General features: G+C 38.7%; 1 protein-coding gene and 1 long non-coding RNA gene across 7 annotated transcripts in view; one reads left to right on the top strand and one right to left on the bottom strand.

The window, feature by feature from the left end:
* Nucleotides 1-1,509: 1,509 nt before the first annotated feature.
* On the bottom strand, nucleotides 1,510-6,310 carry LOC110344517 (uncharacterized). The gene is made up of 3 exons (XR_002387122.2): nucleotides 6,075-6,310; nucleotides 2,700-2,914; nucleotides 1,510-2,540 (listed from the first exon to the last, which is right to left on the bottom strand). It is a non-coding gene; the product is annotated as an uncharacterized LOC110344517 (long non-coding RNA).
* A 140-nt stretch (nucleotides 6,311-6,450) lies between these two features.
* Dcbld2 (discoidin, CUB and LCCL domain containing 2) overlaps nucleotides 6,451-13,366 on the top strand; it is a 109,216-nt gene continuing 102,300 nt past the window's right edge. For 5 of the 6 annotated variants that reach the window (XM_087214219.1, XM_021238786.2, XM_087214209.1 and 2 more), the window contains exon 1: nucleotides 6,451-6,961. In XM_087214219.1, coding sequence (XP_087070345.1) covers nucleotides 6,763-6,961 — 199 coding nt within the window. In that variant the 5' untranslated portion in view covers nucleotides 6,451-6,762. Of the gene's footprint in view, nucleotides 7,114-13,366 lie in introns of all 6 variants that reach the window. The other variant, XM_087214215.1, reaches the window with a different exon arrangement.

The following is a 13,366-nucleotide window of genomic DNA, read 5'->3' as shown; positions in this document are numbered from 1 at the left end:
TGAAATAAATCAGATACACACAAAGGTTAAATATCACATGGTTTCTCTTATATGAGAAACCCAAAGTGTAAATAAATAAAAGAGCAAAATAAAAGATAGATAATAGGAAACAGGGAGATAGATCTTTTGCAAATGGGAAGGAGACCAAGAGATGAAAAGAGTGGGGAGGGAGAGAAGGGAAGGGGACTTAAAAAGAATTGAGATGTGTTATGACCATTATGTACTGCAAGCACATACTAATAAAAATAATTTTTTTTTTAAAAAACTTCTGGGCCAGGGATTTAGCTCAATGGTTCTGGTGCCTGCCTTGCATGCGCAAGGACCCGAGTTCAATCCCCGGTACCAAAAAATTTTAAAAAATAAAAAAATAAAAAAACTTCTGGTTCTATGGCACAGGCCTTGAGAGGCAGAGGCGGGAGGATCGCAAAGAGTTCAAGGCCAGCCTCAGCTACAAAGTCAGTTCAGGGCCAGCCTGAACACAAAGCAAGACCTTATCTCAAACAAACAAACAAACTAACTTCGGTTCTAGTGGTCTACTTTCTCTGAATCTTTGACCTCCACCTTCATTTCTCCTAAGGATGCTCCTTTTTTCCATGTAGAAACAATAAACTGGACAGCAACCTGACTTTATCCCCTTTCTGCTGCTCAGTTTCACTTAATTAAGGCTGTGATTGTAGTAAACTTAATGGAACATTTGGGAGGAAGGTAAGAGAAAGATTACTGTATAAATGAGTATGATCATGTGTGCCTGGAATCCCAGCACTCCAGGAGGCTGAAGCAGAAGGATCAAAAGTTTGAAGCCAGCTTTAGCAATTTAGGAATTTAGGGAGATCCTGTTTGAAAAAAATGCAGGGAGAGGCTAGGAAGGTTGCTTGGTACAAAGGCGCTGGGTTCAATCTCCAGTACTGAAGACAAAAAATTATAAAATAGTACATACAGGAAATACCTTAAAATTACCTATTAACTATCTCTAGGGCCGGGGATTTAGCTCAGTGGTTTCACCGCCTGCTGCAGAAGTGCAAGGACCCGAGTTCGATACCCGGTACCAAAAAAACCCCAACTATCTCTAGTTTTAAAGGCAATTTTGCATTTGTACCACTAGGAAATCCTATTTCTCATCTCTCTGCACCTCCAGCTTCCTGCAACATTGCTGACCAGCTTTATCTCTGACCTCCCTCAACTCTTAATGTTACCCTCTCCCATTCCAAGGCTTTGTTTGCTTCCTTCACAGAACTGTTCATAAAAGCTCTGCTTGGATGGAGTTACTTGAAAGTCATTTTCAAACTAAACACTCCTTAAGGTACATTTCTGGCCAGTAAAGACAATTATTTCAAGACCAATTCTACAGTTATCAGCTTTTTTCCCCTCTCCTTCTAACATTAGGTAGTAATTTAGAAATTCAGAACTTAGAATTTATCTAAGATGAAAGAGACCAGCAGACAGTAAAAATTTGGAAGAATAATTAAACTTATAATAATATCCAACTATTTTCTGTTATGGATGAAGAAACTGAGGCTTAGAGTTTGGGAGCCTTGCTAGATGTTTAAGAGCACTTTCAAGCAGCAGTTAGATATGTGAGTCTCATCCAGGACCTGTGTCCATGATCTCATGAACAACTCAGTTTAAGATCCCAAACAGCATTTCAACTCTGTGCATTTAATTCTTAACTGTTTTGCCAGCAAAGGTCTCACAGGAAAGAATACAAGAATATTGCACACCTAAATCATATTATCCAGATACTCTAGTATGTTCATTCATATTTTAGTGCTATGTTAACCATTCATGTATTATTAATTCTCTAATTTCTAGGCATAATGTTGATGTTATAAAAGGCAGTTTTTATATGCATTAATTAAATTTTTTTGAAGTCTCTGTCAGAAACAAAATCTAGACTGCAGTCATTGTCTTCTGATCCACAAAAGAATGAATTGGTTAAATTCCTCATGTTTCTTGAAAAATCAAGGGTGTGGGAAAGACTGCCATGGGAAATGGAGAGAGAAAAAGACAGGGATATGGCTGTAGTAGATGAAGATACAAATAGATTTATTATCAAAAGAGTCATTGACATACACAAATGTTAATTTTACAAGAGAAAAGTAGAATTAAGTACCACTAGTAGAAACTGAATACCCTCATAACAAATTGGGTTTATAGCACTTCTGCCCTAAATCTGATATGTCAAATATCTTTAAAAAGTTTACAAATGTTAAAAATTGTGAGTAATAAATCTGAGAGTTTTAACTGAAATGTCTAGCTGAAAGAAGCATATGAGATAAAGAGAAAAATATATCCAAACCACTCTTATTCACAGAAAGGAAGAAAGTCTTCAGCAGAATTCAGACATTCAGCAACAAACTTGGCTGTAAACATTTGTTCAGTCAAGAGGATAAAGTGAATGCTTCTGTGAGACAGTAAGCAGATTTTAGGGTTCTGGTCTTTGAAGTTTGAAATATTTCCCCAGAACTTCCACAGTCTTCTTTCTCTGTCATCTCACAGAAAATCACAAAAGTAAATTCTCTTCATTCCTTTTTTCTGTTACCCTGTCAAAAATACACACTGAGTGATAAAGCCTACTAGTGATTCATTACATACCATCAACCAAAGGTTTCCAGTATAAATGCCATTTTAAATGAGCCTCTTCTGTTTTATTAATGCTTAACAGACATTTACTAGCAATGACGGTGCCACATGATTCTTACCATATCATACCACTAAAATCCAGATGTCTCTGCATGGACAGAAGCAAAGGCACCAGCCCCCTGGGGCTTTTCCTCCATTCTCATTTCTCTAGCAATTGGCTGAGCTGGGATTCATTTGACAGCAGAAATTACTGCGTGTGGCTCTTCTTTTCATATTTCCCCTGTCCTCTAAAGATTAATTTCATTCTTTTCCAGTCTTTTTCTCCAATCTTTGTCTATTAAAAGAATAAAGGAAAAAAAAAGAGAAAAAGAGGAAGAAAGAGAAAGAAGACAAAAAGGGGAGGACATTCTGGTGAATGAGAATTTAGGTTGAGGATCTATTTTTATTTTTAAATATCTTAACATGGAATAAATAGATTAAAATGATACACATTTTAATTCTTGGTATTTTATATTTAAGTATCCCATGTAGTCCTTTCCTGAAGCCCTATTCTTCCCCAAAGCCTACATCCTAAGCATTAAATAATTCATCTACCAATACTGTAGTCAACAGGATTGCTAAGAGTCCTGGTCCATGTCAATGAACTCATGTACAATGAAGATACTGCTCAGTTTGGGTTTGCTCTGTTGGTCTTGCATTCAAGAAAAACTCTAAAATGCCTTTCTTTTTGAGACACTGTAGGAAGGAGCTGGGACCTGGGCTTGCTTTTGGGGGCATCTGGCTGTTAGGATGTGTCTTCCCTGGATGTACTCACTTTGGGTCCTGAACTAGAATTGCTAGTTCTAAGGTAAGAGATTAGGACTGTGGCAAAACCAGTCAAACAACTGGGCAGAATCTATCAAAATCATGGAGACCTAAGGCATATGTCTAGAATACAGGATCCAGGATGACTCTGCAGCTCCTAAGCAATGTACATGGAAGCAATCAGAAAAATGCTATTTTCACTTCTTTATTTACATAGGTCACAAAGCCAAGATAATCTTTCAATTGGACAGTTTAAATCTGGTTCCAGGCCAAGAGTTTTTGATAGGACAACCATCTCAATGCCTTATTTACTTGAGGGAGAAGCCAATTCAGGAATTCCAGATTCAAAAGACCCTTTTTCCCCTATCCTCGGGGCTATTGTGAATCTGTTCACTGGCACACTCTCACTCTGCAGAGTGTACTTATTTTCCACCTTCAATAAGTGTACATCCCCTGTACTTTTTCAGCATGTCTTGTTCATTCATTATTCAGGATACCAAGAACTTGGAAAGAATTCTGCTAGGACCAACCTTCTGATAACATTTTCCTGGTGAGACGGCAGGAGATAAAGCTCCCCTGGGCATTTTTTTCTTTTTTCTTTTTATCTCTTCTCTTTCCTGGTTTGAATTGGTTTGGTTTGGTTTTTTGTCACTCATTCCAGGCACAAGTTGGACCAATAGTCAGAATTTCTATGCACCAGGGAATTTCCATGTGTGTCTTTTTTGCTTCCACACTTTTGTTTTCCTGATGCTTTATTCAATTTTCTCATTCTTTTGGGGGAGCAATAGGTATCAGTAATTTGGTCTCCTGCTTTAGCAGCCACCTACCCCAGCCCTGCCCTTTTTTAAATTCCATGTGGTTTTTTTTGTTTTGTTTTGTTTTGTTTTGTTTTTTGGTACTGGGGATTGAACGCCTTGTGAAGCAGGTGGGGCAGGCAGCCAAACCTTGGAGCTAAATCCCTGGCCCAGCCTGCCCTTTTTTGTGCTCACCTTGATCAAAGCCTCATTATGGCATTGGCCTATTATCTCTAACTATTCTTAATGAGTCATTTGCTTCAGGGCCTCATTTCCTAAAACCTCAGGGAGACATTCCAGTTCACCTTTCTGCTTTGTTTCCCTAGTGTTCTCAAGGACACCAGGAAATCTCATTCTTAGATAAGAGCTATGGTTTCCCCTTTTGTGGAATACATGGGCCTTGTCCCTTCCTTCTGGGTAGATCCCCTCCTTGTTTCTTTTAAGAAAAATTCAGGTAATTTAGAAACATGTGCCTGAAGGTCTGAGCAGAAGAAAGGAAATAGACAATGAAAGTCAACCTAACTGGGAGAGTGTGTGGAAGTAGTGCTAGAGTATTTTGGTCAATAGATAACAGACTTTATCTTTGTACTTGGAACCTTCCCAATTTTCTTAATTATCCAATAAATGCTTATTGGATGAATGTGGTAGAAAGGTTTATTGGGTGAGAAATTTAAAGGGGATTGAAAAAGATGACTACCAAATTCCTTTACAAGCTATCAATCCCTTCCATGTTCATGACACCTGTAATTTCAATGTGGTTTTCAACCTGACCTTTTGATCAAAACGTCCATCTGACTGTTACACAACTTCCCTTATTAGCTGAGTTGGCATCTCACCTTCTATACAGATACTCTTTAACTTATGATAGGGTATAAACCCAATAGACTTACTGTAAATCAGAAATATTCTAAGGTGAAAATACATTTAGTACAATTAAGTTACCAAACATCTCAGCTGAGTCACATAGTACACCGACGCATATCAGTTGTTTACCCTGTGAATGTGTAGCTCACAGGAAGCTGTGGCTTCTTACCGCGTCAAGTATCAAGAAAGGGTAAAGCAAAATTCAATATTGGAAGTATAGTTTCCAGGAATGTATATCACTTTGGAACCACTGTAAAAGGAAAAACCCATGAATTGAACCACTGTTAAAGTCAGAACCACCTATATGTCCCAAATCAACTTCCTTTCCCATATAACTGTGCCACCTTTCTAATTTCCTCTGTTAATGATACCATCCTCCTTAGGGACCACTGTTGGCACCTGTCTTCTCTCTAAAATCAGTCATTGTCTATTCCTGTGGATTCTTCTTTAGAGATTGTTTTGTTTTCAATATTCTGTCTGTTCACAATCTCCATCAAATTCCTATGATGCTCATCCCTACTTACTTCATTCTAACCTGCATGCTATAAGTAATGCCATCTCCCTCCCACTCCAGATCAGGAAACATTTGTGCGTTATGGCTTCAACTCCTAGGACTTTCAACACAATGTTTGCTAATAGCAGGGGTTCAACAACTTCGTGGCATGGCTGGATAAGTGTTCAAAAGAAAGGTTTAAATTATTTTAGCGGTATGAATATTTTTACACTTTTTTTGGTCATCATCGTTTCATAGTAAAGGGCATAAGAAACAGAAAATGCATATTTTAAAATAAAACCTACATATATTGTAACTCGGAGTTTGTTGCAACAACTGGCTGTAGTTTTAATTTAAAAAGAAAAGAAACACGCTCCTGTATTAAAAAAAAAATTTCCTCAGCTCCCACCTAAAGTCTTCCAGTATTCAGGTTTCCCACCCCTTGCAGTGGCCTGACGTGTGGCGGGAGGAGCGATGAGCAAGCCTGCCCCGAAGAACAAGGAAAGAACGGGATGGGGGAAGTCCCGGAAGTCACTGACCAGAGCAAGCCGTCGCCTCAGCGGGATCACTCTGGGCTCCAGTCCCAACAATAACAGGCGCTAGAACTGGGCGGGGACCACCCCGGGGCCGGAGCTTGGGGGCGGGACTCGGAGTGGGGGAGGCGGGTGGCACGCTGCTGTAAGCCGAAGGCGATTGGAGGAGGCAGATAAGGGGCGGTGGCGCTCAAGAGGTGGGCCGGAGAGCTAACGGGTCGACCGAGGAGAGAACGTGCCGATTGGGTAATGAGGAAGGTGACGGACCGGAGTGGAGGATGGATTGGTCAAAACTGGCCGAGGAGGCGTGGCCAGCGCACTTGCGAGCGGGCGGCCGGCCTGCCTGCCAGCTAGTCAGCCGCGGGCGAACGCGGCGAGCTGGGGTCCGAGCTAGGAGCACGGCGCGAACGGCGGCGTGTTCCTCTGCTCCGCCGCGGCCGCCCTTGGCGGCCTGAGCACCGGCTTCCTTCCCTCCCCTCCCCTGCGCTCCCGCCTGGGGTCTCGGGGCGGGGAGCGGAGGGAAGGGACAGAGGAGGAGGTGAAAGAGGGGTGAGGGGCGGAGGGGTCCCGGTGCGGGGCGAGGCGTGCGCTGCCTCGCTTTCTAGCGTGCTCTCTCTCCGGCCGGGTGCTGCGGCCCCGGGGCGCGCCGGGCTCCGGCCGCCCGCACTATGCAGGCGGACTGCTGGTCGCCGCGATGGCGAGTTGGGCGGTGCTGAGAGCCAGGCGCAGCTCGCAGTGTCCTCGAGTCCGGGCCGCAGTCGCTGCCCCCGCCCTGGCCGCGCTCCCCTTCTCCCGCTCCCTCCCTCCCGGCTCCAACTCCTCCTCCATGCCTCTGTTCCTCCTGCTCCTACTTATCTTGCTCCTGCTGCTCGAGGACGCCGGGGCCCAGCAAGGTGAGTGGTCCCCGTGGAGAGCGCCGCCCCCGAAGTCCTGCACTGGGGCGCCTCATCTCTTAGCTCTTCGGCGGATCTGCAGACGCGGGGAGGTGCGGGACAACTCGTGCTTGGCCAGACCTCGAGGACGCTCGTGGGGTGGAGTTGCAAAGGTGGGCTCTGCATTCCTGTCTCCCGAGTTGGCGCGGCTTTTAGGTTTTTACAAAGCCAATCATTTATCTGGAAAGAAGATACCTGACACCCTGCAGTGGAAGCCTCCATCCTTGGGGAAATTTTGGGGAGCAAAAACTTTTGGAGATAGGACCCCTAAAGTTAAGCCACATAGGTAGATGGACATAATAGGAAGGCAAGAAAAATAAATAGCATCTTAAATCTCGTCAAGACTGATAATTATGTTTTATGAAAGTGATCCGGGTTCTTAGCGAATAAGAGGATTGTGGTGATTTGTTTTGTTTTGATTTTTTGTGTGTGTGTGTGTGCCGGGGATCGAACTCAGGACCTTGCGCTTGCGAGGCAAGCGGCAGAACCACTGAGCTAAATCCCTGGCCCAGTGGTGATTTCTGAGCTTGGACTCGGAACATGTTCTTTACAGTTCCTGGCTATTATTGAGGATAGTTGTGTGTAGATTGCCTTGCTCAAGCACTGTGACCCAGGGTAACATACGATGTTCCCCAAATGCAGCGTTGCACATTAAAAGGGTAAGACTTTCCAGAAAGTTATACAACTGTTTGGGTCTACAGCCCTTGAAAAACTCATCTCAGAAGCGAGCAAAACTGTTTATTGAATAATCATCAGAATGGAAAGCTAATGCACTTTTTATTTTGTAGTGTTGTCAGGCAGTGTATCACAATTTTTGAATCAGTTTGGCATCAGCTATTGAACACATTTTTCCTTTACTTTTCTCATTTTATCGCAGTGGGAAGCATGAGGATTGGATTGTTACTTCTTGCTGGGAAGATTTTTTTTTAAATTGATCTCCACGTTTAAGTGCAGCTTAATGTTGCTGTCATATGGTTTTCAGTAAAGTATGCAATCATGGCCATGAGACTGTCATAGAGAAGATGCTGAAACTTTTGACAGCCATGTGGAAATGTAATCTCTGAGGGAAAAAAATGTATTTTGGTGAACTGAATTCTACAGATGTTGTAGCACATTTCTACAGTGTAACTTGAAATTTAGATGCTTAGCATGCAGGTTTCATCGATATTTAACATTTTGAGTGTGAAACTCTGTGTTGAAGTTTTAGAGTCTTTGCATGCATTTCTTTCTAGTAGGGGGTGAAGAGAAATAGGTTTATGTAAGGCTGAAAATGTAGACCTTCCTTTGTGTCCAGAACTGGATTAAGTGGTTTATGTAAATTAACTCAAGTAATCCTCATCACAGCCAGGAAGGCAGGTATTGATACCCTATTTCAAATATAAGGAAACCCAGAAATAAAGAATGTAAGGTACCTTGATAGAGAAATGAGTATGATTACATAAAATAGACCCTGTTTTGCTTATTTCTACGTCTATGTTTACATCATGTTTTTAAAAATTTTTGCAGTGAAGAAAGCAATGTGTCTCCCTTCCCAAGTTAGATCCTTCCTTGCCTTGCTTTGAAATTTTCTCTTGCCTAATCAGACATGAAATATAGCCACATTTTAAAAGGCTTTATATCACTTTTTTGCCAGAGCATTTAAACAAATATTTTATTCTTTCATAGCATCCTCTTATATACACATTATTGTAGAGGAGCACATCTTTCTAAAGTAAAATTACAATAGTTATTAAAAGACTATTTTTTTATTCATTAATTTTATTGGTACATTTTAGGTATATGAAACACTGACATTCATTATTGGGAATTTGTGCCTTTACATAATACATCTTGGTTCTTATTTTTTCCTCATTCCCCTGCCCTCCATTCAACCCCTCCACCCCTCCCTATTACAAAGACTTTGTTTCCATTTTTTCCTTTTTTCATATTTATTCCTTTCCCTTCTCCTCTACCCGTCCCACTTCCACTTCCCCTTTGGACCTTTTCTTCCTATTTCACATTATCTGTTATGCCTTTTGATCTTTATTTACACTTGCAGTTTCTCACACCAGAGAAACTATTCAGTATTTAAATGTGTGTCCCATTTATTTCACTTAAAGAGTATGGCCTCAGTATGCATCCATTTAGCTATAAGTGTCTGTAGTTTCTCATTCTTTATGGCTGAGTAGTACATTTTATTAAAAAACAACACTTTTAAAAGACTAGATTTTTTAAAAAATTGATAAAAAATTTTTAAAATTGATTTTTGTCATTTAATCCCTCTTAAACTCAGTTTTCTACATTGTTCAAACAAGAATGAATACTTGTTTCATAGCTTAATGAAAATGAAATGATAGTATGCAGGAATTTTGCAAGGACAAGCACAGTTTAGTTATAAATGATCATCGTTAATCCTGAGTTACCAAGTTTGTAAATTAAAGGCTAGTTAGTTAAACATCATCCTGAATTCCTGAAAACTGAGGAATTATGTGGGATTTGAATTTCCTAATTTTTAAAAAGTACATTTCTTACCTAAAGGACCCTAATGCAGTCTGAGATGGAATTCCTTTTAACCCAGTCTTACCAGCCCAACAGATTGCTTCAAGGTATACCGATATATTTTCTCACATAACCTGAGAAGCAATCTCCTTTAAAAATGAGAAGCAGTGCTTTCAAATACTTGACAGAATTTTTAATAATGTGAACTTCCACATGTTGTATAAGGTGTAGTATTTATTCTCTTTAAGACGTTTTAAGATAGAAGTAAATATATTAACTGTTGTCTTTTGGTGGTAGAATTATGGGTTCTTACACTTTTTCAAATTTTTGCATATTTGCATATGGTCAGAATAAAAAATAAACTGAAGAATATTTTTTTGTTTTTTGGTACTGGGGATCAAACTCAGGTCCTTCCGCTTGCGAGGCAGGCAGCGGAACCTCTGAGCTAAATCCCAGCCTCTGAAGAATGTTTTCTGATGAATTTTTTTTTTTCTCAGCCAGCATAGGTAGAAATGCACATCAGGTATTTGTTCAGGTAGAACTGTGCTACAGGGTTGGTTTATTTTATTTTTTAAAAGTTTTGCCAGCATCAATTTGAAATAGCAGAATATATTATCTTCATTCCAATTAATTCCATATACAGTTACAGCAGAATATATTACTTTCTTTCCAATTAGTGCCATATTTTGCTGTTCCTCATCAGATTTTCTGCTGACAGTGATTTTTCTTTTTACTTGTTTCAGAATAAAATTTATCATTGGTTTGAAAACTTGTTGACCATTCACAGTAGTGACATATTTTAACCATTCTTGTTTCACTAATTTATAGATTGTGCTTATTTTATACCTGTTTGATGTTAGTGTTTTAGATATAGATTATATGTATATATTTTTGAGTTCTAAATTTGAAATCTTCAAAATCTCTTCTTGAAAACTTTTTTTCTGTAAATACATACTTTTCAGTGCTTGAGATTGAACCTAGAGCCTTGTGCGTGCTAGGTAAGATGCTCGCTGCCATTGAGCTACACCTCAGCCTTTTTTACTTTTTACTTTGAGAGGGGTTCTTGCTAAGTTAGCCATGTTGGCCTCCAGTTCCTTCTGCTTCAACCTCCCAAGTAGCTGGAGTTACAAGTATGTGCCACTACACCCTTTTTATATATCTGTCTAAAAATCTTAAATTGGTGAAATTATGGTATTTGTATATTTACTACTGTAATTTACTTAAAGTGGAAGTCGATCTATTGTGGAATTTATGTCTCCAGTTTACATTAGGGCTAGGAATTTAGGTTTCTTCATCTTAGCAACTTGCTTTGCTCATTCCTCATGGAATGCCGGCCTACCCTCTGGGTTGGAATGTGATTTGATTGTGGTGAAATATCTGGAAATTAATTTTAAACACTTATTAAGACTGACTTGTTTATACCTATTAATATAACATTTATGAAGGTATTGATTTTTGTTAATTTAATAAATTTATGAAACAAATTAGTTTCATTCATAAAAAGAATAATTCAGTTCTACAGTTATATTTGGAATTAATAGGTGAAAAAAGTGTAGAATATTATGTAATAGCTTTACTTACTTGTGATGCAGGGAAATAATTTTCGAACAGTTATTTGTGACTTTGTCAGTGATGAAAAACTTAGTCCTATTTACAAAGAAACATTTGTAATTATTTCTAATATTTTTCAATGTCTTTTCTTGGTTTGATAAAATATAAGAACTTTTATGTATAGCTTTATTTAGAGGCAAAAAAATCAGACCATCCTTTTCTGCTATATTTCTGATTAATTTTGCACAGTGAAAATTAGAAACATAGCACACATTCCATGTGTGGTAATGATTGGATTTAAAAATCCATATTTTTGAAACTTATGAATGAAAAAATGATTATGAAGTTAGAGACAAATGATATTTAGTTAAATTTCTCAATGTTATAAGCAAAACAAAAACTTTATTTCCCTCTGGAGTTGGTAATTCTTTTTGAACACGTGAGCTTCATTCTGTAAGACCAACAACCAACATGGAAAAAAAAAAAATCTTAAGATGGTGAAATTGATGCAAGTACCAGTACTAGAGTTAAAGCGACAGATGAATGGATTGATTTCTGAAAGGACATAATCAGATCATGTGTAATGAGAGGAGGCTAGGTTTACATAAGGATATATTTTAAATTTAAGAACTACACTAGCAAAATGACTCAGATGTGAAAACTGAGGTAGTTAGATTGAGCATTAATTGAATGTGTGCAAATAGGCCATGTCTGCTTCCACTTCTAGATTAGTTGCAGGGAAATGAAATGATGACATAAGAGTAGAAGGACTGGGAAAAGCTTCATAACGATAATTTTTCCAAAGTGTGATTGTTGAGATACAAAATGAGATGATCTGGCAGGTTTTCTTGAGTGGCTTCTAGATAGGGTTTCTTTGTAACAGCATCAGAGCACTTTGTATGTATTTTTTAAATGTTTCACACATGACAGTGTAAAACTAAAAACTTAGATAATCATACAGAGTTCTACCTGTTAATTTATCAACTTAAAATTTTTCTTCTTTCTATTCCATATTCATGCAGCTACATAATCTTACGTAGTTCTAATTTTAATAATGTTATATTCAGTGACACCATGTTAAATTTATAGTCTAATTTACACAAATAATACTTAAAATATATAGCAATTTAAAAATTTCAGTATATAAAATTTTATCAGAAGGCATTCAGAGCTGCTATTAACATTTTCTTTATTTCATTTCATTTTAAATTTGTCATTCAGAATTAGATCTTTAATAAAACATTTCAGTTAAAAATGTTTAGTGATATACGTCATGCTAATTTTCTAGATCATTTTTCCTCATAATTTGAGTTAAATGAAAATCCACAAGGACAAAAATATATTCAAATAAACTACTGACTTAATGAATGCCAATATAGTCCACATTGATTGAGGCAGATGAGATAATAGGTTATCTCCCAAGACTTCTAAAGTATTACCTACCACATCATCCTGGACCTGCAAGTGTATGTAGTTGAAAGAATAATTAACTAATTATTTGAATTATTAGGAGGATTCCTATATACAATTTCAGTAAAGGAGAGGGGCCCAGAATTCCCTTTTGTAGAGTAGAATGCATGCAACTTTCTAGTTAAAATTGAATTGTTTGGGATTTAAAAAAAAAGATATTGGTGTTCTTTACTGTTTTATCATTAAGAGCTATCAGCATGAAGAGGTTGCAACTTTGAGCTCTTAGGAGAGTGTACATATATGACAGTACGGTACTGGGACAGTCAGAAGAGAAAAACAATGTCATTGTCTCCAGAGAATCTAGTCCAGTTGAGGAAGTAGTTTTGTCCAAGTAGGAATATATGTATAAAATAACAACTAAGGGAAGATGCATAGTATGTAGATTATCAAGGGAGAGAAAGCTCACAATGCTTGGGAAGCAGGGGAAGCCGTACCGATAAAGTAATTTTAGGTAGGCAAGCTTTGAAGGATTGGTAGGTTTCTAATCCACAGGGATGGCAGGCATTTGAAGAGATCAAATGACTAGGTACAAGGCGAGTCAAGAAAATATGGAAGTGTGGCAATCCTCCCTACTACAATGAGTTTCAAGCCTCTCAGCCTCTGGTCCTGACCCCCTGTTTCTTCCTTGAGCCCCATGCCCTGTGCCTCTGCCCAGTTATTGGACAAATATTTGTTGGTTGGTTACTGTAGGCCAGCATGGTCCCACATACTGTACTGGGGTATTGCCCTCCATAGTTCCTACTATAGTGGGATCTCTTTGTGACTTGTAATATATAGTCCAAACTCCTTTAAATATTGCATGTATAATTTTTTCACAATCTGGCCCTTTGTTTTCTCTGTCCTAATTTCATGCCAGCACCCCTTACA

Source organism: Heterocephalus glaber, unplaced genomic scaffold, assembly GCF_053883595.1.
Source record: "Heterocephalus glaber isolate CG9 unplaced genomic scaffold, H.glaber_assembly_v1.0 deba00000122, whole genome shotgun sequence".
Taxonomy (NCBI): Eukaryota; Metazoa; Chordata; class Mammalia; order Rodentia; family Bathyergidae; genus Heterocephalus; species Heterocephalus glaber.
This window is presented reverse-complemented; position numbering and strand designations above follow the sequence as displayed.